This window comes from Fusarium pseudograminearum, chromosome 4 (genome assembly GCF_000303195.2).
Source record: "Fusarium pseudograminearum CS3096 chromosome 4, whole genome shotgun sequence".
Taxonomy (NCBI): domain Eukaryota; kingdom Fungi; phylum Ascomycota; class Sordariomycetes; order Hypocreales; family Nectriaceae; genus Fusarium; species Fusarium pseudograminearum.
The window spans coordinates 474,314-498,535 of record NC_031954.1 but is presented as its reverse complement, the minus strand read 5'-3'; the positions used below and the strand labels follow the sequence as shown (position 1 = coordinate 498,535).

Sequence of the window (24,222 nt, the reverse complement as noted above, 5' to 3'; positions counted from 1 at the left end):
ATGTTTTCAACGACATTTACGTCTGGCGTTCCAGGATACCTTTTTAGAAAAAGAGATGGATTATTTGGATAAGTTTGTTTGATAGACTGCATTTTTGGGCGGTAGACTCAACATCTACATGGCATTTGCGGCGGGAATTTTCTACGTAAATTAAAAAGGTCATTAATATAATTGTGTCATCCAATTGAACCTCCTGCTTGTGAATGTTTCGTCGTTTATATGCGTTGAGCAATCCACCACCACCACTTGTCTGCACCAGGGCCATCGCCGGTGACGTTTCCAGGGAGGACATCGACGTCGATGTCGAATTCCTGGAGCTGGCTAAAGGTGAACTTGGACGAACCGTACTCGCCCAGCCAAGAATCCTGCTCCTCTGAACCGATATCGTCAGATCCAACACCCGAATCCAAAAGTCCCTTGCTTCGTGAAGCACGAATTCTCGTCAGCTCAGCCTCAAGGTTGGTCTTGACAAGGGTTGATGGAAGCGCAGTAAAGAGGTCCATCTTGTTGGCGGCGATGAGAATTGGGATCGAAGTCTTGGCCTTGGTGTTGGTAGCGCGCTTCTGCAGGAACAGCAGGACATCGTAGAGGTACGCAGCGGTGGGCGCAAGAACCTCAGGCTCTCCAATAGCAGCAGCGTCCACGACGAAAACAACAGCCTTGAGCTTCTCGGTGCGGTTCAGCTTGGCCTCAGCGACGTTTCGTAGCTTGCCATGACCGGGGGTGTCGATGAGCAGGAACTTGGTGTAGGTGCCATCGTGGACATCGTGGTTACGGTACGAGTGCTTGTGCTCAGAGTCGGTGGAAGCGTTGAGCTCGACGTCGTGCGACACCTGGGAAGTGTGTGTCTCGGTACCAGTGGCGCCGCGCTCAAATAGCGTGAGAAGTGAGGTTTTGCCAGAGTTGGCGGGACCGACGAGGAGAACGCTGGGAGGGACGGTATATGTCCTCGAGGAGGCCAGGAGAAGGTGAAGAATGATGGGAGCACCGAGGACGATGAGAGCGCCAATGATGATGGTGGTGAGCGAGGGGGTCATGATGGCCTCTACGACCTCGATAAAGTTGACCATGGTGAGCGGAAGTGCGGCACCGATTGGCGCCAGTAGTTGTCGCGAGGTTGTATCAAAGCCGGATGAGCCGATGCAAGGGACGAGGTAAACCTGGAGAGGCTTAACTGTATCCTCGTCGTTAATTGCGATCGTTTAAATGACGTTGCAAGCTTCAGAGGAAACGTTTGCTGTCAAATTGGCAGATGCTGTGGCCTGTGGGATACGAATATCTGGCCAGCCCACCGGAGAGCTCCTAGACCGGCCAGGCCTGTCCACTCCGCTTAGTCTCAGTCTCATCCTCAGCCACAGAAGATCAGATACGTTGCAGCCAATGGCTAAAGTGCCACTATAACAGAAATAGGATTAAAGGGATATGGGGGGACGTAATCAGCCACAAGAAGACCCTGTCTCTGCAATTAAATGCTAGTCTAGCCTGCCGGTATTCTGAAGGTTTAAGGCGGACGGCTTTCTCCTAGGGGGAAGAGGATGAAGAAAGAGGGTCTAAGCTCAGCCGCGCTCGGCATCACGGCTTCCAGGTAATACGTAGGCCTTACTCCACGCGCTGTCTCCTGGGGGCTTCAAAATTCAGCCAAGACCCAGCCAAGCCAGTTTGATCCGGCCTCTACTTTTTTCTCTTGTCTTTGCTGTTTCTCCTTTTCTCCTACGTTCAAGGTTCCATCTGGTTGATAATGTTTATCTTGTACGAATAAGCCGACTCTTCTTTCCAATCATACTTTGTCTCCCCCATCGAGCTTGTACTCCCCACGTGAAACTACCTATTACTACAACCTACGTCGCACGAAAGAAAACCCTAGCCTATGGGCACAATTGCCATGGCAAGCATAAACACGACCAGCACATCAGGCGGATCAGCCGCGCCAATTCAAATGTCGGGAAAGGCCAATGCTGCTACGCCCAAGCTCAACAGCGAGGTTGAGATGGGCAGTCTGCCGGGAGATGCCCAGACCCAAGAGGATGATATTATGCAGGTGGCCCGCGTAGGAGACGTACCGGCCATGGAGAAGCTCTTCGAGTCGGGCGAGTACGATGCGACCTACCATGATGACGAGGGTATCACGCCCTTACATGTGAGTGCTGAGCGACGCGACGACAACTCCCGGAAGACGAGGACGAGCTGACCAATCTTTGCAGTGGGCTGCGATTAACAATCAATATGCAATGTGCAAATTCTTGATCGAACACGGCGCCGAAATCAACAGAAAAGGCGGCGAATCCATCGCAACTCCTCTCCAATGGGCCGCTCAGCGATGCCATTACTATACCGTCAATCTGCTACTCCAGCACGGCGCCGACCCCCTCGTCACCGATGCCCAAGGCTACAACACCCTTCACATCTCGACATTCAACGGCAACGTCCTTCTCCTGGTTCTACTCTTGCACCAGGGAATTCCCGTCGATGTCATCGACACCTTTGGCCACACGGCGCTGATGTGGGCTGCTTACAAGGGCTTTCCCCAATGCGTCGATCTCTTCCTCCGCTGGGGCGCAAGCGTCCACGCGACCGACGAGCAAGGCTTCACCGCGCTGCATTGGGCTTTGGTTAAAGGAAGTCCTGGGTGCATTCTCAAACTTATCGAGTACGGTGCCGACCGATTTGCAAAGACACAGACGGGCAAGACTCCTTCTGTGACGGCAAAGGAACTCAACACCGAAGTCGCCTGGCACAGAGCCCTGACAGAATGCGGTTTCGACGAGGACGGTCACCCTGCGGTGCCTCCTTGGCCTGGTGCTAGCTACTTCTTGAAGGACAAGAGGAGTTTTGTTACTAGGTTTTTGTTCTTTTGGCCATTTGTTTTAGTATGGGCTATGCTCGTCGCTATGTCGAGTGCGCCCGTGTATATTGGTGTGCCACTTGGAATCGCCGCTGTTTATGCTATTCAGTGGGTTGCTCAGCAAGTGTTGGAGTATGCGCCTTCAGATATGCGACATTTCCACAAGACGGTATGTAGTGATGAATCTTTTTGTTATGCACAACCACTAACGTGTTACAGCCTTGGTTAACTGGCATCTTTGCCGCGACACTTTTCTGGACTGGTGTCAATTGGTTGACGACAGTCCTCTTTGCGACAACACTCGGCGCAAGCGAAGGCAAAGGCCATGGCATACTCAACCTCCTTTTTGCCCTCTTCTTCGGCTTTACAGTGTATTTCTACATTGCCAGCATGAGATACGACCCCGGTTTTGTTCCCAAGATGAACGGTATCGCTGAGCAAAAGGCCGTTATTGATGAGCTCCTTGCCCAGTGGAAATACGACGAGACCAACTTTTGTGTTACATGCATGATTCAGACGCCTCTTCGAAGCAAGCATTGCCGTCGCTGCCAGCGATGCGTTGCCAAACATGACCAGTAAGTAGTTTGTCTTGGTTGGATTTATGCCATACTAACTGGTTCAGTCATTGCCCATGGGTCTACAACTGTGTCGGTATCAACAACCACCGACACTTTTTCTTCTACCTCATTTCACTTACTATGGGTATCATCTCGTATGACTTCCTGTTGTACTACTGTAAGCTTCTCGGATTATCGGGTACCATCAAAAAGATGCTAACATCATTTCCAGACTTTGACACTGTCAGCAAGAATGCTTCAGAAACTTGCAATGTCCTTAGCCCCACCCTTTGCAAGTACATCAACGCCGACTCATACACCTCTATCCTGGCTATCTGGATCACTATGCAACTGCTTTGGGTCACCATGCTTTTGTTCACTCAGTTCATCCAGGTCGCACGGGCTATGACTACGTATGAGAACATGTTTGGTATCCGCGATGGCACCAACATCACCGCTCTCACATCTACTGGCGCGCCTCTCGACCCCAACCACCCGTCTCTATCTGCTACAGGGCCCGCTGCTGCTCACTCTCACAAGCACAAGGGTGGCATGCTCAAGTCACTGAGCCGTACTCTTGGTGTGGATCCATTCATCGAGACCATCACCGGACGTGGCGCCGTATCTGGCAAGAACAAGCGCAAGAAGAAGAACCCCTACAGCAAGGGCTGCATCACCAACTGCAAAGACTTTTGGTGCGATCCCGCCCCTATCTTTGGACAACGAGAGAACGGATCTGCAGTGCTTGGTGGCGAGCGAGTCGATTACAGTGCCATGTACGAGAGTCCAAGCTTAATGACAATCACGGGTCGACGAGATCGCGGAGGTTACGAGGCAGTAGGAACAGAAGACGTTGTCTAGACCGGAGTAAATCGTTTTGGAAGCCAAGGAGTAGTTTTGACTGGGTGGGTTACGTTTATGAACTACACTGGCCATGGAATAAATGAGACGGGATGGGGAAGCATGATGCATTACGAACTGATTATACTATATGTTGCGTGTTAGATGTGAGAGTGAGCTCAGGTAGACGAAACCCCAATGAGGTATATGACGAGAACTGTACATTAGCAGTGGGATGTAGATATTAATACTCCGGAGGATAGCTTGTTACATCACGACATTGGATAAAGAGCCTCGCGTTTCAGAGTTACTGTGCGTTCATTCGTATGCCCGAGCGACGCATCATATTAACTTGTTCTAGACCCGTGACCAAGCTTGATTCACGACCGTGCAGGAACAAGTCGATCTGGTGGCTTCAGATATATTGCGTCTGTAGATCTTGACAGTTCTTGCACACTAGGTTGGTTCGTAACGTATCCCGGTAATTCTTTAGTTTCGTCAAAAGTGGTGCTGTCAAAGCGCGAACACGTTTTGTGTATGATAGCGAAAAGGCCGAGGACCTCGTAGAAGCTGAAACATGACATATCAACTCGTCTTTTTTTTCTCTTGCTCCACTAGCAAGCGAGAGTAAGAGACAGGCGAAGAGAATTCTTCAAGGGCTGGAATTTTCACGATAGTGGATGAGGTGACTGAGAATAGCACCTGTACTCTGTACAAAAGTTGCAATTGTTTACCCAAGTTTAGTTCGTCAAGCGTTATCGAGTTGATTAGAACTTGTCGTAAGCTGTATGGCCCCGTCTTTCTGATATATGAAATCTACTAGCTGGGGGTTCTCGCCACCAGACATTTTGCAGCCCACGTGCCAGTATATGTACTCGTTCTTGTCGAGTTTATGCAATCGATCACAACGGTTTTGATAAGCAGATTCGATCGTGCATATGGCATTCGAAGTGGCAAGGTAAAGGACAGAACACGGACGGATAAGACGGGTTTGATATATGACAAAACGAATGCATTTTATGGCGGCATTTCCTGGCAGGGGTTTCCTTGTCGAGAAATAGTTGCGAGGAAAGTGGGTATGAAATATGACAGGACATATTTCTTGGGTCTTTTCATACAATCAGAGCAGGTTTGACATGGAGGGTGTTAGTGAGAGTGACATGTCTCGAGTTTATGAGGTCAGGGAAACAAAGCAAGTGTCACTATCATCAACATGGACCCTGGGTCGAGTCTAGAGTTCTCTCTTCACTTCACAAAGAACGTGGTTGTCAAGGCTAAACCATTCTTAGTTTTGTAACGGCTTTTTGCAAGGGTTATTGGAGCGGGCCGTGGCGGTTTGATCAACGGTTCGTCGTCCACTCCACTCATGTGTTAGAGAGTGCAAGACTGGGACGTTATTTTAGATCGTAATCATTTCAGAGAATTGTTGAATGAAGCGCAAGTGAAACGCCGAGAAACAGATCATCATGATATTTGTGATGATATATGTTGTGAGGTGATATAAACCTCAATGCGCATAGAAAGGGCTGAGACATTGTCTTCGATTGTACCTGCATGCAACCATAGAGCAGTTTTGTTGGTGGCTTTGAGCTTGGCAACTTGTCAGCTCACTCAACTGATAGGATGTTCTATTTGCTTTTTATCTTCCACCGCCAAGTCTTCCATGACATGACCCAGCTTTTGTAGTCTTTACCTCTTTTGGCTCGCGATCTCCTCGGAGGAAGAGACAACTGCTACTCTGTACGGTACTTGTATTACGCGTACCTGGTTGAATAACTGACCCAGTCTCGTATCAGTGGAAAAGCGTAGTCCCTCGGAGCGATTGTGGATGCCCTCGTTTCCTGTCAAATGAGTGACTCCCATACAGGTACGGCAATGACTTTGATCGGCTATCTCGATGACGTCTAGAACCTGGAACATATTGGATCGACAATCTATAGCATTGCCGGTAATCTTCAACCTGCGGCACCCAAAGTGCGTCAACGCGAGATTACCCAGCAGCTCGCATCTCTCATCTCGCAGTCAAGATCGAGATAGATTAATATGTAAACAAATTAATGAGGTCAACCATGGAAACGTCTGTGCAATGGAGTGATTGTGTCTCGCATCTACAAACCAGGAACAGGGTAGTTGGCAGGCCAAGAGCCATTCAAGATCGAGTGTGTCAATGCATCCAGATCCATTGCAGGGGTGTTTGGGACCAGACAAAATGCTGACTACAAGAGGAAAAAGAAAGGAAAATCAGTGGTAGTTCTTTGAGTCTATCCCCTTTTGACAATTGTAGCCCGGATGCAAGAAGAGGGAATGAGCTTTTAGACAAGTGATGAGTTATCATGACAGTTGAGGACCTGAGAGACTGCTCATATTGGTAGTGATGTTGTCTATCTAAATTCGGTTCTTTCGTCTGAACTTGTGTCAGCTTTAATTCAACCTACTGTCTGTAAGGCAGTCAGTCCAGGTCTTGAAACAGTCAATCATCATGACAACTGTTTCCAAAGTCACGCATATACATTATGTCCATGGTAAAAGACAAAAGAAGCAACACTTGTGAACACGCAATCAACCGGCAACATACTGTAGATATAGAAGACCTCCGAAGGGAAAAAAGAAAAACGTGACACGCACCAGTAGTCCAGATAATTAGTCTCTTGGGCCGCTTCCAATAGGTTCCAGGTATTGTCATCCACCACAAGAGTCGATCCTCCTGCCTGTCAACCATGTTGTATCCATTCGGGATACTACCAACTCCCGTGATGCATCATATACAAGCCAATCCACCCATCAACGCGAAAGCCGACTCACGTGAGATGAGCAGTGAAACCTCAGCCTTCTTGGTATCCTATCTGCAGTTGGTCAGCTACTGTGATTGCTGCAGTGACAGACATCTCAAGACCGGGTTCCTCGACAGCCGGGTTCTGAAGAAACAAACCGGTGAGACATGCAGCGTCTTGACTGGCTCACCCATAAAATTGAGGCCATACAATATAATTTTGCTTCTCGTTGGCTTCCGAAATCTTCAAAGTCGGGTACCAGTCCACAACTCTTAACAAGGGGTTCTTCAAGGATACAAAACGAGTTCACGATGGATCAATTAGCTACTGAACAGCGTCTCCTTCTTGTCTCCCCCACATCTAACCGAGAGCATCTCTCTTCTGTTTGACATGGGTTGCCAAGGCTCGCTTATAGACAGGGTTGCAATACTATATCAGACGAGGACGCTACGAAATGGATAACTGCAACAGACAAACAAAAGCAATAAGAGGTGTCTCTGTATCTTTTTTTTCTTTTTCTTTTCTTTTTCTCCCTCTACTTTTCGCCTCTGATTGTCCAATACCTTGTCCTATTCTCCTTTTTCTAAGTGAGATGTCATTTTTCCCTCCTCAAGTCGACCCATTTCCTCGACTACCTGCTCGGCTATGTAGACTCGCTGTGACAGAATGGAGATTGTGTACCATGTCGTAAGAGAAGAGGGATTAGACATGAAGAGAACCCAGTACTGTTTGCCCGTAGACTCTGTATCTGTATCACGGTGGAGGTGGAAAAAGTCTAGTCTCTTGTTTTACAACCTTGCTCCTTGTCCAATATATAAAGAGAAGCTGCACGTCCCAAGATATTCCCTATTCTCATCCCCATTGCAAGTCGTGCTACTGCTGCATGTCTTACCGTGCCCATTTATTTATATTAAAAAAAAAAAACTTGCATATCAGCACTACGCCGCTTTTACTTTTTTGTTCACTACTATATATCCTCTTGGCGTCGATCGTCCCTCACCTTATAAGGAGTTGTTTCCCCTCATCATGGCGTCTCCTATGTTGATTCCCATGATTCCTCTGTATCTCACGGAGCCTCCCCCAGGATATACTAGAGTTATGGAGAACCCGCCGACCAGTGCTGGCGCTGTCCTGCCCGCTGGGGTAGCGACTACTGGTGTTGCGCTCATGATTGTCGTTATTCGAATTCTCACGAGGAAGTTTGTGGTCAAGGGTAATCTAGGAGTTGATGACTGTAAGTTTTTATTCTGTCACTTTTGCAAAATGGACACGCTAACTCGAATAGACCTATGTATAGCAAGTCTAATCTTCTCTTTTGGCTTTCTAGCCATGGCAATGATGCGTATGTGAATCCTATTTTGACTTGGAGATTACCCCCTTATCTAACAGTGAGCAGTCCTAGAAGTTGGCGTTGGAAACCACACATGGGACGTCCCTATACGGCCATATGTCCCCATGTTCGGGCAGTACAGCACTGCATCGAACATCCTCTACTGCGCCAGCGTCAGTCTATCCAAGCTCTCCGTCCTCACCTTCTACCTCCGAATCTCCATCGACAAACTCGTCCGCCGAGCCGTGTACTTCTGCATCTTTCTGGTGTGCGCCTACAACTTGACCTACGTCTTGCTCATCGTCTTCCGATGCTGGCCTATAAGTGCGACATTTGACCCACTCCAGCAGGACAAGTGCCTTGACCTGAGCATCCTCGCTATCTATCTCATCTCCTGCAGTGTTGCAATGGACCTGTTCCTCATGATAATACCCTTCCGGATCGTCCAGCCTCTGCAAGTTCCCATGCGTCAGAAGCTGGGTCTTGCGTTACTCTTTGCAACAGGAGGTTCCATCATTGGCGTTACCCTCAGACGACTCTTCATCACCCTTCCCGTGATCAAGAGCTACGACTACACTTGGAACCTACCGCCACAGGTCGTCCTTAGCTTCATCGAGGTCAACCTCAGCATCGTCGTCATCTGTATCCCAGCCCTCAAGCCCTTCTTCAAGCGCTACATCCCCTTCCTTATCCAGTCCAAGATCCGTTCCCAGGACAAGTCTCCCAAGAATAGCTCCAACCAGGAGAAGGGAAGTGACTGTCCAAACGTCGTCGACTCATATGAGCTGTCGCACAGAAAGTCTGATGGTCCTCAGGATGAAGAAGCACGTCTATGGTATAGAGATCCTGAGCAGGGTGTTTCTGTTGACTCGGATGGGTTCAGACAAGACACTGAAAGCTTTGACAGCGTGGCCGATCGTTGTCCTTCTCTGACCCAGAAGCCTGAACCAGCCGTGGTCAGTTTCAGCACCAAGCGGAGTCACAGTTTCAATGGCATTGATGTCAGTAGGGAAACAGTTGTGACGTATGGTCAAGCAGTATAGGAGGAGGACTACTGGGGGAGTTAGTGACTTAACGAATTTTATGAACAACCAAATACAAGCGCTAGATCGCTCTATAAAGAACTTCCCGCGGGAATGCTTCCCCGCTACAGGAACCTCGAATTTCTGAATGCATATTATATCCCGCTGTGGTTTTGAACAACTGTAGATGAGACATTTGTTTCCTTAGTCATAACTGACAATTGATTACTAAAGCTGTCTGATTTATAATACATTTACTGTGAAAATGGCCAACTGGGACCATCAAGGATAGGAATGTCACTCTAGTACTCCATGGCATGTCACGATGAGAGGGGCGATCAGTTACATAATAAGGTTAAATACAACTATATATATATATGTGTGTGTATGTATAAAAGTGATGTTCATCTCAAGCTAAACGACCTACAACACGCAACATACTGTTAAATCAACGCAGAGTGAAGGTGTCGACATCTCCCAATATATATAACTTCCTTTCTTCAAGCCCTCTACTACAAGTATCTCACCCTCTTGTCAATACCAACTTTTAGTCCTCCTTCAGTCATACATACCAGTTGCGCAATGGACAGGTCCGTAACTCCACCACTCAAGGTGCTGCCTCTACAATTACCTCATAGCTAATACTGCACCAGGCCGAATGAAACCCCCAGCAATCCCCAGGTTCGTCCCCACTAGATATAACGTCCGGCTTGGTTGGCAATACTAACTGTAGCAAAGGATCTGCGCGACAGAATGGCTCGGTTCATTGATTTCATCAACACGGGCGACGAGGCCATAGGCAAAGAAGTAGTTTCTGAATCAGCTATATTCCATGTCCCTTTCGGCAGCGAACCTCTTAAAGGGCTTGGTGGCTATATGCAGATCCTCGGCATGATGCGATCCGCCTATCCTGATATCCAGTGGACCCTAGAGGAAACTGTTGTTGAGAAGGATACTATTGTTGCACGATTCAACATTTCCGGCACTCATCAAGGGGAATTCTTTGGTTTCCCTGCGTCTGGTAGTCAAGTTCGGTCACAAGCTATGAACATATACAGATTCGCCGACGGGAAGATCGTGGAAGAACGTGGCCTTCCGGATATATTTGGAATGCTGGTACAGATCGGAGCTATTCCAGTTCTTGGGCCCAAATAGCTGTTGCGAAGTATTTAATGGAACTGAGATGGCTGTGTTTTCCCGTCGGTAGTATATCACGCGGTATCAAATTTAATCGCGATGGTGTATCACAGTCCGCGAGACTATGGCTTTACTAATACAAATGAATTACTCATTCGATCTTTGTAGAGATATGAGTTTAACAGTAAAAAAAACAAAAACAATATGGCTTTACCAATATATATGTCCTTGTCTTGTAATTTAAAGTGTCCATGTTATGATGGTACGAGTTGAGTCGTGGGAGAGACGAGTCATAGGCTTGTTCCTTCGTCTCTAGCATGGTACCCATTTCCATTGGTGATTCTCTCCTCTTGACTCACCACAGCCTCGGGAAGTCCAAAGCCAACACCCAAAAAGACAAAGATGGCCCATTTCCACCGAAAAGGGTTAATAATGACACAAAAGAAGAACCACCAGAGAAGTTCCAAGTACGTAAAAAAGTCAAAAGCGCCAGTTGGGCTGGTACGTTTGAGAGTCTTTGTCAAGTCGATCCAACGCTGCATCCAAAACGGGCTGGGCCGAGACAAGGGGTCCATGAGGAACATGAGCAGAATTCTGGTGTAGATGCCGATGTGCCAGTTACCAACTGTCCCGATGGCGTTGACGTAGGTGCAGTTGATGGCCGAGACGGAAGGGTGAGATGGTGGGAATGTCTGGAGATACCAGTTGGGTGGTGGGTAAGGTTCTCTGAAGCAATCATCTGGGAGGAATGAGAGGGAAGGTCTCTTGTAACCAGTTGCCATGACGATAATGTCTGCGTCAATGACTTCTTCATGGCCGGGACCACCCTGGGGAACGCCTTTGGCGCGTCGATTAACGCGAACTCCTTGATAAACAAAGTCGTCGATATCGCAGCGGACCCATTCTGCTTTACCCTCGCGTAGCTTATCCATAATGTCAGAGTTGACCATGGGCGTCTCCATGAATAAGCCATGACTCTTGGTGGGTGAGATGTTCTCGAGATCTCTGTAGAAGAACTTGCGGAGGAAGAATTCGGGGATAAAAGACAAAACTGTCTCGTGGCCAAATATGTTGAAGCTGAGAAGAGCATCGACAAACATGTTGCGAGGAATGATCCACTTGTCTGAGCGGGAGAGGATGCTCACTTTGGCAGCTTCCTCTGCAAAGGCGAATTCGAGGGACTCTACTGCAGAAGCGCCACCGCCAATAATGGCCATCTTCTTACCCTTGACATCTTTTCTAAACGCAAGTCAGTATTTATTCTCGGACTATTGCAGTGTACATACCCAGTTAGATCACTAGAGTGGTAGATGGGACCTTTAAAGTTGTCCATACCATGAATCTTGGGCATCTTGGGTGCACCACAAGTACCAACAGCAGCGATAACACCACCAAAGCGACCGAGGGAAGGGTTATTGACGATCCACCTCCCATGCTCGTCTTGGTAGACACGATCAATCTTGGTGTTGAAGCGAGTGCGCTCTTTGAGTCCGTAGCGTTCCCAGAGCTGTCTGACCTGGCTGAGGATTTGCTGACGATCGGGATAGCCACGATTCCACTGGACAGAAGGATGAAATCGATACATTAATGAATGGATCTGAAGACCAGACGTTTCATTGACTCTCTACTCGTTCAATTAGCTTGTGTACTTGAGCTTGGGTGGTGGTTGCTTACACTCCAGATACCGCCTACATTATCCTTTGACCCGGCCTCGAAAATTACAACGTCAAAGCCATGTCCGATACAATGGGCTGCAGAAGTAACACCCGTAATACCAGTGCCAATGACTGCAATTTTGGGTCTGTTATGTCCCAGCCTTGCATTCTCGCTAGGCGGTCTGGGCGAGAGGAGTTTAGCTGTGATCCATTGGAAGATTTGGAAGAGGAAAATCAGAGGGTGTAAGATGGGATTGACGAGGCCTGAGTTGAAAGGCATGATTGTAAGAATTGGTGAGATTGTTGAAGAGTGAGGAATATTGAGGAATATTGAGATAGAGACTGTTTTTGGTGTTTGCATGTGAAACTCAATGAAGTTAGTTGTTATCATGACGTCAGTCTTTCACATGTCAAACGTAACCATTACGAGTCAATGATTTAAATTCCAAGGTTGAGCTGACTAGACATGGTATAGATAGTGATATTGATGGATGATATAACAATCAGATCATTGATAACAACTGAAACAACAACATACTCAACATTCCAGCCTTAGCTCACCAATTGCTTATTTCTAGGCCTCCCCGTGCTCTGTAACCTCCAGCTCATCCACCCAAGCAAGTATTACTTACAGAATATTAACCAACCATTGCGGCCTCAAAACGATATTTTAACTCATAATAAACCCAAGATGGAGCATCCAGGTAAGTGTTATAGTAACAGCAACTCCAATTGACTTCGACTTACACCACCACAGTCAAGGAAATCGGCGGCGTCATCAAGTCGCTTACTCAAGGAACACCAGAAGCCCAAGAGTCTGCCTTGAGGGAATACTTTCTGCCCAACGCCTCATTCACACACCCATTCTGTCATGTTCCGTCCATATCAAAAGGACAAGTCCCTCTTGCAGGTGGTCTCGAGTCTATCCAATTGATACTGGGAATCTACCGATGGTACCGTACTCTAAGTCCACATATTGACATCCAGGTGGACTCAGCAGGTTAGCAAACCTATCCATAATATACATTTACGATGCTAATTGTTTTCAGCATTTGATCAGAAAAGTGGTCTTCTTTACGTCTCCCTCCGCCAAACCTTTGCTCTCTGGTTTGTGCCTCTTTACAAAGCACCAGTACGACTCGTCTCGGTTCTGCAACTCACCCAGTTATCGCCCGAGTCATCTTCAGACGAAGACGAAGCGCCAGAGGATAGGAAACCTCGTCGACAGAGCCCAAAGTACTATATTGCCAGCCAGGAAGATTTATATCCCGTCAATGACTGCATCCAGTTCTTGTGTCCTGGATTGGGTCCCTTTTTGTGGAGGATTTGGCAGTTGTATAGCACTTGGTTGTGTATTATGGGGTCTTTGTTGTTTCTGCCTGTTTACTTTTTGCTTAATGGGACGGGGTCAAAGACGAGGAGAACAATGCCCAAGTTTTAGTTTGTGTTGCTGATTGGCGTTTGGTGTAAGGGTATGGGGGAACGAGGGAATGTTTGACACGAATAATGATGGCATTCAGATTTATGAGACAATATGAGTACTACATTACAACCCATGAGTTGAATCGATTCATTCAAGATTCAGATATCTGGGACCCAACATGATTGATACCTGGATGAGGGGAATGTCGCGGTTGCCATGAGATACTCAACGCAAAGTGAGCTATCCATATTGCACAAGGATTGTCTCAAATATCTCTCAGCCAACCTAGAAGCCACAATTTGAGTTGAAATGAAGAAAATTGAACAAAGAAAGATGTTGGCTCTGTAACTGGCCAGCCATATTGCTAGCTAGGACTACACTCGTATACTTTTGAAAGCCGTTCCGTTTTTAGCCGTTATTAAAACCATCACCCGCATTCAACGATGCATCCCTCCCGTTGTATTGACCATATAAAGTTTAGACCCTGAACCTGAACTCTGTTCCCCAGCATTGAATGATCGACTCCGCGTCTCAAAGATTTCATTCAAGGGGCGAGAACAGACTCGGGGCCTCCGCTTCCGCTTTGAAGTTTTATGGGAACCATTAGGTAAAATGGACCGACTTTTGAGTAAGAGAATCCACAAAAGTCACCAGCTTTGTTTTGTTCTCCAGGATGTTTATTTGAGCTTCTGAACAAAAGGACACTTCATACTTCTTTTGACAGTTCAATTAAATTCGAACAAATATAAGTAAAGTCAGTAAATATAGTCTCTATCATGAAGAACAGCTGAAGATGATCAGTGTATAGTTGACAGCTATGAAAAGTCTTGTAAAAGTCTGACTATAACAGTTCAGCTACTAAACTTAGCTGGTTCGCTTGTTAGTGGAGCGTTACTAATCCGACCAACCAAGAGGCTCATAAAGAAGCTCTCCTTCTAGAAAGACGATACAAACCCACTTTGTTCTCCATCCATGGATCGTGACATGACATGGACTGACAAACTTTTTCCTTTGCCTCTTCCCAGCTTGAAGACGAGCATCGACTCTCAGTCCGACGTCGGTCTAAAGGGGGGAGGAGTCATGTTGTTGCCCTACAAAGCTGGCCTGGTCCCGCCTTGACTCTACTCTTGACCTCACCTCCTTCACCCACTCACTCACTCAACCAGGCATTTTCAGAAGAATTCATCGGACCTTCAACTGTCTGTGTGACAATGATAGACTAATCAACACAAATCACAATCCAAAATGATCCCCACAACTACTACCTCGGTCGAAGCCGCCGCCAGCAAAAAGACCAAAACCAAGGACGCGCCTCAAGGACAAGACCCCCAGGACAACAACATCCTCTCAGGCCCCGTCGCTCGTGAAGACGACGACTCGACCAGCGAAAAGATGATCGGCGAAGTCACCGAGTTCGAGAAGCGCAAGATCCTCGATGGAAAGGCCAAATTCAACCGTCTCGGCTGGAAGCGCCTCACCATCGTCCTCATCGTCCAGGCCGTCGCCCTCGGCTCGCTCTCCATCCCTGGCGCTTTTGCTACCCTCGGTATGGTTGCCGGCGTTATCTGTTCTGTCGGAATTGGTATCATCGCCATCTACACCTCGTACATCGTCGGGCAGGTCAAGATCAAGTACCCCCACGTTGAGCACTACCCTGCTGCAGGAGGTCTCATGTTTGGCCGTTGGGGAGCAGAGATCTTTGGCGCCATGGTCACTTTCCAGCTTCTTCTTCTCACGGCTTCACATTGCTTAACGGGAACCATTGCCTTTTCCACACTCACTGAGAGTAATGTCTGCAGTCTTGTCTGGGGTGTCGTCTCTGCCATCCTGCTTGTACTTCTCGCGGTGCCTCCTAGTTTTGCCGAGGTGGCTATTCTCGGCTACATCGACTTTGTGTCCATCATTGCAGCCATCGGCATCACCATCATCGCCACCGGTATCAGGGCCAGCGACGCACCTGAACCAGTCAACTGGTCTGCCTGGCCCAAGGAGGATGTCACTTTTGCGCAGGCCTTTATTGCGCTCTGCAACATCTTCTTCGCCTACAGCTTTTCCATTTCGCAGTTCAGCTTCATGGACGAGATGCACACGCCTACCGACTACATGAAGTCCATCTGGACGCTCGGCGGTTTGGAAATCATCATCTACACCCTCACCGGCGCTCTCATCTATTCCTTCGTTGGTGTGGATGTCAAGTCTCCAGCTCTCCTCTCAGCAGGCCACACAGTCGCAAAGGTTGCCTTTGGCGTCGCCTTGCCAGTCATTTTCATCAGCGGCTCTATTAACACAACCGTTGCCGTGCGTTATATTCACGGCCGAGTTCACGAGAATTCTATCGCCAAGTATATCAACACCCCCAAGGGATGGATTTCTTGGCTGTTGCTTATCAGCATCTTTACCTGGATCGGTTTCGTCATTGCTGAGGCTATTCCCTTCTTTAGCGACTTGATTGCCATCACGTCCAGTCTGCTAAACTCTGGATTCACGCTGTACTGGCCTGCTGTTATGTGGTTCATGCTGCTCAAGAAGGGTAAATGGTACAGCCGTGAGAATATCCTCCCGGCCATTGTCAACCTCATCATCTTTATTATGGGCCTCGTCTTTTTGGTTGCAGGAACCTACTCGGCGGTCGTCGATATCGTAAGTGACCTGTTGTGCAAGACATTCAGAGAAAAGACTAATATCGTTTGCAGATTGACCAGTATGATCGCGGAACTGTCAAGAATGCTTTCACATGTGCTCCTCTTGGCTAAGATGTCAGCAGGTTGGTTGGCAGATAAGTCACCAAAGCGACGGGGTACTCCATGTCACACATATGTCCATATCCCATATAATACAGCACAAAAGCACCACGTAGGGGCCATTCTAAACGTAGACGTGACATGTACCGGCGAGTTCTAATATGCCGTAGTTGCCAAGCAATATGGACTAAACCCGATGATTCTAGTCTATCTACCTATTTATTTACAGACACATCAATATTATCTTTACAACTTGGCCTGTTCAGCCCTTGTCAACTTGCGCAATGGAGGACCACCTCGGCTGCCATCACCTTGCTTCACCATGTCCTTTCCTGTTGGTGCTCTAAGCCTCCACTTGTGTCGAAGCTCCTCAGAAGCCTTGTTCTCGTAGCAATCGGCGATATACCGTCCCAAAACAGGTAGGAACTTGAACGCGCTGCGTAATCTGTCAGTACTTCTTCATCTTATCACGATCAAGGTAACTCACTGCCCAGCACCACCAGTAGCCAGAAAGATTCCTTCGCGAGCAGGATGATGATCCACTATAAAATCACCCTCAGGCGTATCAGAGTACCAGCAAAGACGCTGCCTCAACCACTCATGATTACCAATCTCCGGCACAAGCTGTTGCAGACCCTCACGGAGAGCCTCCTCAGCGTCTTTGGGGAGATAATTCGCAGTGGCGTTGTTCTCGTCTCTCTTTGGAGTTGAAACCTTTCGAGATTCGGTTATAGCGTCTGGGGCATCGAACTCTGTCGCCCATCCGTAGCCATGGCGTGCAATCTTGAGGATGTGTGTCTTTGGGGTAGGAGGAAAGATAAAGACTCCGGTGCTGAGGTTGATGATGACGGGCATTTCTGCGAGTTTCTTTGCTTCTTGGGGAGTTAGACGGATGAAACCAACTGGTTGACCGGACCCAGATGAAGCATGGCTGATGGGAACTAGTCTGTTTGACCATGCTCCTGTAGCCAAGATGACTTGCGCAGCAGCGATGGGTTCTCCTTCAGCGACGTTCACGCCGGTGACTTTACGGTCATTATACCGCAATGACAAAACCCGGCCTCTTGCGCCGGTGATAAAAGAGACGCCAGCAAGACTGCACTCCATAGCTAGCTGGCGTATACTCGACTCGGCATCAGCCCAACCACCTGTCTTGTTATAGTATGCCTTAAGACCATCAAGCTTAGCCTGGACAGCAGGGAACTCCTCGCGGATATCGTGTGCATTCTCATACTCCTTCAGAGTTTCCCCCAGAGACTTATCGGCGTTCTTGCTCTGCTCAGCAAAAGAGTTTCCAGATTTGTCCGTCAGCATAACAAAGCCTGACTGGTGGAAGTGGTCCGAGTATTGGCCCGTCCAACCTTCAAGGGCTTCGCGAGCCATTTTGCCATAGAAGGGGTCAGCGTACTCGACGCGAATAACACGGGAGATGTCAACACTGCTTCCATCTATAACGGGTGGGAGATAACGGTCTAGAACTGTGACATTTTGATAGCCTCTGTTCTTGAGTTCGAGGGCAGTTGAGAGGCCAAAGACACCAGCGCCGACGATGACGATGGGCTCAGTTTTGGCTACTGGGTTTCTGGAGGTCATTGTGAAGAGATGATATGAACAGTGTTATAAGTGAGTATATAAATGAGAGTATAATTTAAAAGGAGAGCTCAAGTAAAAGAAACATCCGATTTATATAAGACGATATATCTAGTAAAAGACGGAAAAGTCGGTAAAACTCCGTGTTGAGAGCCATTGACCAATCGTGTTTCACGGTATCTCAACAGAGAGGGTACGGAGAATTACCACGACAGTTCCCTACTAAACTACAGACATGGCATTAGACAAACACTCCAATTAAATGCTCAGATAGTACCAGATAAGGCCAGGGAAACTCATGTCATTCTCCCCTGTATATACAAAGTCCAAGACAACCCCAATTGTCTCTCCAACTCCAAGGTCACGTGTCGGGATATCCGTCTTTGGTGGGCACGGAGTCATTTCCATCTCCCCATCCTCACCAAACAACTTACACGCCTTTCCCCAGATTGTACCGATCTGTGCACATACATGGCCAGTGGGCATGTCTTCTATTTCCGAATCATCCGTGCGGCGTGCCTGTGAGAGCTGCCGGTAAGTACCAATGGCATGGGTCCCCAATCCAACACTTCATCCGAGACAGTACACTGACTTCATCGACACAGACGAAAAAAGACAAAGTGCACTGGCGAAAAACCTGTATGTTCTTTCTGTGAGCGTTTACATCAAGATTGTGTCTACTTGCCTCGAAATAGAGAGACTGTCAAGAGAAAGAGGAGGGCATCTAGATCGTGAGTCAATTAACACTCTTTGTGCTTATATCGTGCTGACAAAGACAGAGATCGAGTTGTTAATTATGACGGTCAAGAGATTAATGAGCTTCTTGGGTAACAAACACCAACTGTTTGATATCTATAACTGGCTAACGCATACAAACAGACCGGGGGCCGCTTCGTCAAGTGCTGGCTCAGTCTTCACACCTGACTCCATACCAAGACAGAGAAATAGGCGAGTGCCCACGGTAGAAAGAACCTCAAGACGCATTGACAGAATAACCATCCACGACGAACCCTCTGGATCTTGGTAATTCTCCTCGACCTTACCATGCAGTGCCATCTAATCATCAGCAGGTCTTCTCCTCTACCAGAAGTGACCCCGTCACCAACTTCACTCGACAATGCAGTAGACGAATACCGAAGACGGCTGTACTTCCAGCCCCTGCCACTCTTTGACCCTCAAGGTCTGAGAGAACGTATCCAGAGATCCCCCATGTTTCTGCAATGGATCTTTCTCGCCCTTGCTCTCTCGAATCTACCGTATGATGCGAGCAGCGCCAAAGAAGCTGACCTTATTCATTCTCATGCGAGAGCCGCGCGAGATACAGTTTTGGATCTTGCCATGCAAGGAACTGCCCAGTTGGAAATCTCACAGGCGTTGTGTTTACTCGCGTTGGGCGATATACTCGGTACTCATCTTATTAACTTCACTTTACTAACCTAGTACTAATCATCTTACAGAAGGAAGACCAGCCCTCGCTTTAATGACGATAGGAGCTGTCTGCAGACTTGAACTCGTCCGCGGAGCAGGATACGCCGAATCCCCCAGCGACGCCAGTCTACGATGCTATTGGAGTGTCTTTATTCTAGAAAAGGGCTTCACACCCCGTTTCACGCTTCTATCTCAAACACACTCCAAGCCAGAGTATCCTCGCAGCGCACGCGAGCCCTCACCCCCAGCATATATAGGCGATGAAGAGTACGCGCCAGACTTGGTCACTATCCGCGATGATCTAAGAACAGATCCAGGAATTACCTCACATGCTGTACGCGCGGTGTCTTTCTGCGGAGACGTCATAGCGTATCTTCATGCTCTACGTATAGGAAAGGCGGATAACCCCGCTGACACAAACTCCAACTTTTACCAGCTCACAAATACACTGTATGATCTCGAGTCGCAGCTTGGGCATATACATTTTGTCCGCAACGTGGGCTTTTCAGAAAGAACTTCGGAGGAGTTTGAGAGACATAGGGAATATTGGGCGCCGTGGTTACTGTTCCAGATGACAGCGCATGCGTCGCAGGCTTTGTTGAATCACCCGTTTATCCATCTTGTCTTGCTACGACGAGCGAATCGACCATCGCAGCCTCGGCTCTTTCTTCAACAGACAGTTGATCAGGCCATGTTTCATTCCGCGTGGGTTACGAGGTTGGTTCAGACGTGTATGGATCGAGGATTAATGGTTTACGATCCATTGATTGGCGACTTGGTAGCTGCGACGGCTACAATCCCATGGTTATTCCAATACGCCCGCGATACAAAAGTTTCAGAAACATCAAAGGAAAACTATAGAAAATGCATCGATTTTCTAGAAAGCATGCCAGATCCTTCTCCAAGGAGTATACAAAAGGTCCCTCATTAATCCCCCCTTTCATACCCAGACTAACACATAGCAGCGCGAACTTCTACACCAGCTACAAAGCATGTCCAGCCAAGCTCACGATAACAACATGATAAGTTTCCAGCCGTCCAAGATCTGGCAGCTCATCGACACGGATATAATGGACGCTGTGGCGCCGCAGCCGACGAGCGGAGAAGCGGTGGGGAACCAGGCTGATGCGTCCAAGACGACTGTGAGCGTGCAGACGACTTTTGTTCATCCTGTTGGTGGTGAGAGGAGGGTGGAGCAGCGGCAGACTAATATGACTGAGAGTCTTGTCGGTACGGGGGATCTGTATGAAGGGCTGGAGCAGTATTCTTTGGATAGTATATTTTCGCAGCCCATGTTTATAGATCATGCGTGGTTGCATGTATAGCTTAAGTACTATAAAAATCATCATCTTGGTATAATTTTTTCGTTATGGGAATGCCCTTGAGTAGATCTCGTGTTTAAATCAGCAAAACATCTCTACTCGGTGCTTTACACCAACACCACTCCTCAACCCAACACCTTGACCTAAGCCCACCGCTGCACAAACTCATCCTTCTTCACACTCTTAGCCAAAGCCTTCTTATCAACAACCCCATCCAACTTCTCCTTCACACCCTCCACATCCCTCGCCAACGCAACAACCGACTCCTCAAACTCGGGATCCAACATCTTGACCTTTCCAAACGGACTCTCCGCCAACATACTATCACGCAGCAGCTGAATCGCCAACCTCGCATCATCAAGCCTCGACGTAACACTCATCTCAAAGCCCTCCTGCGCACCACGCATCACATCCGTCGTCTTATCCGAACGGTCTCTAAAGGCCTTGTTCAGAGCAGATACCTGATCCTGAATGGACGCCTCCTCTGCGTCGGGGAGGGATAGGGCGAGATCACGAAGGAGAGCTTCTATGGCGGGTTCGTCAAGGATGCCGGATGAGCGACGGCTACTTTTGTTGTTGGCACCGCGATGGCTGCCGACTGTGTTGGCGCGCATGCGGATAGGTGATGGGTTGCGGATGGGTGATGCGGGCATGGCGGCTCGGATAGACTTTTTCTTCTCGGGGGAGAGCGAGGCGGATGATTCGGCTTTGGCAGTGGCGATGATGGAAGATGCTGCTGCGTTGTGTGACTGCAAAGTTTCTACACGTTCTGTGAGGAGTGTAATTTTATCTACGAGATGATCCAGACATTCGTTGACCTATACAAAGGTTAGTAATCTTGACATGGGCATTGATGGGTGGACTTACATATGTCACTGCAACAGCTGAGCGGCGCAGGCTTTGTCCGCTTTGAGCATCTGTTGACTTGAGGGCTGGTTCCAGATGTTGTTGTTCGGTTGACATTTGTGCAACAGGTAGAATCTCAGAGTAAAGCGACTCGAGCTCTTCCTCGAGGGCTTTGACGTCGTCTTGAGTAGCAGCCTTGACATCTCCTGAACGTTCTGCTGCTAGGATGGCTTCGAGGTAGATCCTGTCTAGTCTTGTACGGAGAGTCTCGACTGTTGTCTTGATCAATCTGCAAGAGTCAGTAATGATACAACCAAGGTTAGGAGTCAAACATACCTCATACAAGTCTCTCGTAGCTTCTCAATCGTCTTTTCCTCCTCAGGATCCTGCTGATCAAGTTCCCAGCCAAGTTTCTGAAGACTCAACAGCAACTTATCATCGGACTGAAAAACGCTCTCAACGGTTCTTTTCACATTGGAGCGCGAGGTCTTTGCAATCTGCTCCAAATCCTGAACACGATACTCGAGACTCTGGGCCTCTCCATCGACCTAAAACGGTGATTAATTTTTACAACACAATAATGAGGGGCCGTGTTACCTCAAAAACCAGCTTGTTCAAGGTATACCTGGTCTTGCGAAGACGCTCGTCCTCCAGCTCCTTGTGCTCAATCTCCGCCTCATCCCGTTTCTTGACCAAGCGCGCAAGAGCGTCCTGCTGCTGGCGCAACGTCTCTGTCTGCTTGGTAATGGTCTCTGTGGAGCGATTCAGCTCTTCAATGGCGGCACGAATGTCATCTTCGTTCACCGCCTGCACCTCTCCCAAGTCATGCAGGTCAGCGAGGCGATCGACCTGTCCGCTCTTGTCAAGAGCAGTGTACCTGGGAGTGAAATGTCAGAAATCAGATCAGAGTACAAGAAAGCGAGCACAACTCACAGTGCCAGCTCATCACCCGTGAGGAGATTGTCTGTCGCGAGATGCAGATTCGCCCACTCGACAAAGGCCGTGTCGGATAGGGCGCTGCGGATGTCGTCCTTTGTGGCGGGGATGCCGTGCGCGCGGGCAGCCTTGAGCAGCAGAGCTTCTGCGCGATCCCTGGGGGCGAGATGCATTTTGAGCCTGTGGAATAGCGAAGTGGCGTATTATAAGGTAACGTTGATGGTGGTACAGACGTTTGTTTGGATGGTCGTCTCTGGTATGTTGGAGAGTAGACAAGCCCAGACTAGTTGACCAAGAGGGAATCCGCCGAGATTAATGAATAATATACAGTGAGACGGTGTACCAAAGAGCCTCAATTGTATCTCCAGTCAAGATGGATATAGCGGGTATCAGATAGACAAGAAATGAGTACTCTAGATAGTAAGTAATCTGGGTACCCTCAATTATTCGGTGAAAAAGCTGTCGTGTGTCGTGTCGCGACACTTGTATCTCATCAAAGTAGATGGGGGAGGAGATGTTGGAGATAACCTCACATTTCAATTGTTGAAACAAAACAACTTAATTGACGGTCGGCTGAAGATCCGAGACATTGGGCGGTCAGACCCTGGGCTACCCCTGTATTCTGTTTTTCAGGGGATGCACAGCCTGGAGGACACTCGTTTACAGTGGGTAGTGTCCCACAGCACAGCACAGCACAACATGTAACATCTACAGCGCATCTTGCATTGGTCAGGATCTTGTATTTTGGGACTAAGGATTTGATGATGAGAATAGATTGATGTATGTGAGATGGTAACGGTTGTGCATCTTAATGCAGGGGATGGGCCTGGAAGTCTAGCGGCGGAATACAGAAGCAGCCCTATCACCAAGACATAGAGATAGCGATGTTTATAGACACTCTCTTTTCTCTGACTTTCAATATAATAATATATTGACGTGGCAGAGTAGGGTAATCTAACAAGCAAATCTACTTCCACATCTCCCATCGTTTGACAAGTCGTCCCACCTCCTCCATGTCGTGACCCAGGGGACGTCACCTCCAAACCGTCATACAACCAACTCTCACATATCACATCACACATCACATATCTCTGTGACCTACCTCTACAGCCCTTTTCTGTACATCAATCCCCACGGGGAATTAAGTCGTGTCTCAACTTATGTGACGTCCCATGTCAAACAAACAAACCCTCGTACCATTAACAAAAAAAGAAAAGAAAAACAACACCCACGATGCGGGTAGATTAACCCTCCAAAGGTCCGATCCCGTTTATTCTTCCCGAGCAAAAGCAAACGTTGCAAACACAAACTGATTTATCTGCAGCTGATCTATCCGTAGTCCCATTCTCGCCTGTAACAGTCCCCATCTAGATTCGTAGATTCCCACTCATCATCCCCGGGTTCCTACATTATCTTGACCCAAAAGGAGATGCCCACATCAACGGATATACTAGTTCCAAACAGCTGTAAAATAAACCTGAAATCATGCATGGACCTGGTATCAAAATGTTTGGGTAAAATATGATGCCATTCACTGTAATCTGCCAGTGCAAACCTCTGCCCGAAGCTATCCACAAAATTCCCTACCACTCTCAACCTTTCCTTTCCCTTTCCTTTTCCTCAGTAAGGTACTATCCCATGTACCTTTTCCGAGTGCCCTCGACCTCTTTTAATCATCCTTCACCCTTCCGCAGATTTTGGTTGCGAAAGGGTGTATCTAAACGTCCAACCTCCTCCTCCTCTCCTCGTCTCTCAGCCCAGCCTGTTCGTGCTTCGCTCACC

General features: G+C 48.1%; 10 protein-coding genes across 10 annotated transcripts, besides 2 other annotated features; 6 read left to right on the top strand and 4 right to left on the bottom strand.

Moving 5' to 3' along the window:
* Window positions 1-215: 215 nt before the first annotated feature.
* On the bottom strand, window positions 216-1,070 carry FPSE_01714 (uncharacterized protein; the record flags this gene model as incomplete). The annotated part of the gene is made up of 1 exon (XM_009254834.1): window positions 216-1,070. One exon carries the CDS (start codon window positions 1,068-1,070, stop codon window positions 216-218), a length of 855 nt encoding a protein of 284 aa, XP_009253109.1.
* Window positions 1,071-1,882: 812 nt separating this feature from the next.
* Window positions 1,883-4,260, top strand: FPSE_01715 (uncharacterized protein; the record flags this gene model as incomplete). The annotated part of the gene is made up of 5 exons (XM_009254835.1): window positions 1,883-2,137; window positions 2,202-3,011; window positions 3,062-3,417; window positions 3,465-3,577; window positions 3,632-4,260. 5 exons carry the CDS (start codon window positions 1,883-1,885, stop codon window positions 4,258-4,260), a joined length of 2,163 nt encoding a protein of 720 aa, XP_009253110.1.
* Window positions 4,261-7,512: 3,252 nt separating this feature from the next.
* Window positions 7,513-7,554: a repeat region.
* A 355-nt stretch (window positions 7,555-7,909) lies between these two features.
* Window positions 7,910-7,934: a repeat region.
* Window positions 7,935-8,036: 102 nt separating this feature from the next.
* Window positions 8,037-9,383, top strand: FPSE_01716 (uncharacterized protein; the record flags this gene model as incomplete). The annotated part of the gene is made up of 3 exons (XM_009254836.1): window positions 8,037-8,244; window positions 8,296-8,352; window positions 8,407-9,383. The coding sequence occupies 3 exons, from the start codon at window positions 8,037-8,039 to the stop codon at window positions 9,381-9,383; spliced, it is 1,242 nt and encodes a 413-aa protein (XP_009253111.1).
* Window positions 9,384-9,944: 561 nt separating this feature from the next.
* FPSE_01717 (uncharacterized protein) lies at window positions 9,945-10,517 on the top strand (the record flags this gene model as incomplete). The annotated part of the gene is made up of 3 exons (XM_009254837.1): window positions 9,945-9,952; window positions 10,016-10,043; window positions 10,101-10,517. 3 exons carry the CDS (start codon window positions 9,945-9,947, stop codon window positions 10,515-10,517), a joined length of 453 nt encoding a protein of 150 aa, XP_009253112.1.
* A 272-nt stretch (window positions 10,518-10,789) lies between these two features.
* On the bottom strand, window positions 10,790-12,434 carry FPSE_01718 (uncharacterized protein; the record flags this gene model as incomplete). Its single annotated transcript, XM_009254838.1, has 3 exons — window positions 10,790-11,738; window positions 11,786-12,123; window positions 12,174-12,434. 3 exons carry the CDS (start codon window positions 12,432-12,434, stop codon window positions 10,790-10,792), a joined length of 1,548 nt encoding a protein of 515 aa, XP_009253113.1.
* Window positions 12,435-12,845: 411 nt separating this feature from the next.
* Window positions 12,846-13,595, top strand: FPSE_01719 (uncharacterized protein; the record flags this gene model as incomplete). The annotated part of the gene is made up of 3 exons (XM_009254839.1): window positions 12,846-12,858; window positions 12,912-13,154; window positions 13,204-13,595. 3 exons carry the CDS (start codon window positions 12,846-12,848, stop codon window positions 13,593-13,595), a joined length of 648 nt encoding a protein of 215 aa, XP_009253114.1.
* A 1,227-nt stretch (window positions 13,596-14,822) lies between these two features.
* On the top strand, window positions 14,823-16,330 carry FPSE_01720 (uncharacterized protein; the record flags this gene model as incomplete). The annotated part of the gene is made up of 2 exons (XM_009254840.1): window positions 14,823-16,217; window positions 16,271-16,330. The coding sequence occupies 2 exons, from the start codon at window positions 14,823-14,825 to the stop codon at window positions 16,328-16,330; spliced, it is 1,455 nt and encodes a 484-aa protein (XP_009253115.1).
* Window positions 16,331-16,564: 234 nt separating this feature from the next.
* On the bottom strand, window positions 16,565-17,911 carry FPSE_01721 (uncharacterized protein; the record flags this gene model as incomplete). Its single annotated transcript, XM_009254841.1, has 2 exons — window positions 16,565-16,754; window positions 16,806-17,911. The coding sequence occupies 2 exons, from the start codon at window positions 17,909-17,911 to the stop codon at window positions 16,565-16,567; spliced, it is 1,296 nt and encodes a 431-aa protein (XP_009253116.1).
* Window positions 17,912-18,452: 541 nt separating this feature from the next.
* On the top strand, window positions 18,453-20,666 carry FPSE_01722 (uncharacterized protein; the record flags this gene model as incomplete). Its single annotated transcript, XM_009254842.1, has 7 exons — window positions 18,453-18,547; window positions 18,604-18,639; window positions 18,788-18,931; window positions 18,979-19,313; window positions 19,366-20,053; window positions 20,337-20,566; window positions 20,662-20,666. The coding sequence occupies 7 exons, from the start codon at window positions 18,453-18,455 to the stop codon at window positions 20,664-20,666; spliced, it is 1,533 nt and encodes a 510-aa protein (XP_009253117.1).
* A 135-nt stretch (window positions 20,667-20,801) lies between these two features.
* On the bottom strand, window positions 20,802-22,613 carry FPSE_01723 (uncharacterized protein; the record flags this gene model as incomplete). Its single annotated transcript, XM_009254843.1, has 5 exons — window positions 20,802-21,476; window positions 21,526-21,793; window positions 21,841-22,052; window positions 22,102-22,381; window positions 22,438-22,613. The coding sequence occupies 5 exons, from the start codon at window positions 22,611-22,613 to the stop codon at window positions 20,802-20,804; spliced, it is 1,611 nt and encodes a 536-aa protein (XP_009253118.1).
* Between the last annotated feature and the right edge of the window lie 1,609 nt (window positions 22,614-24,222).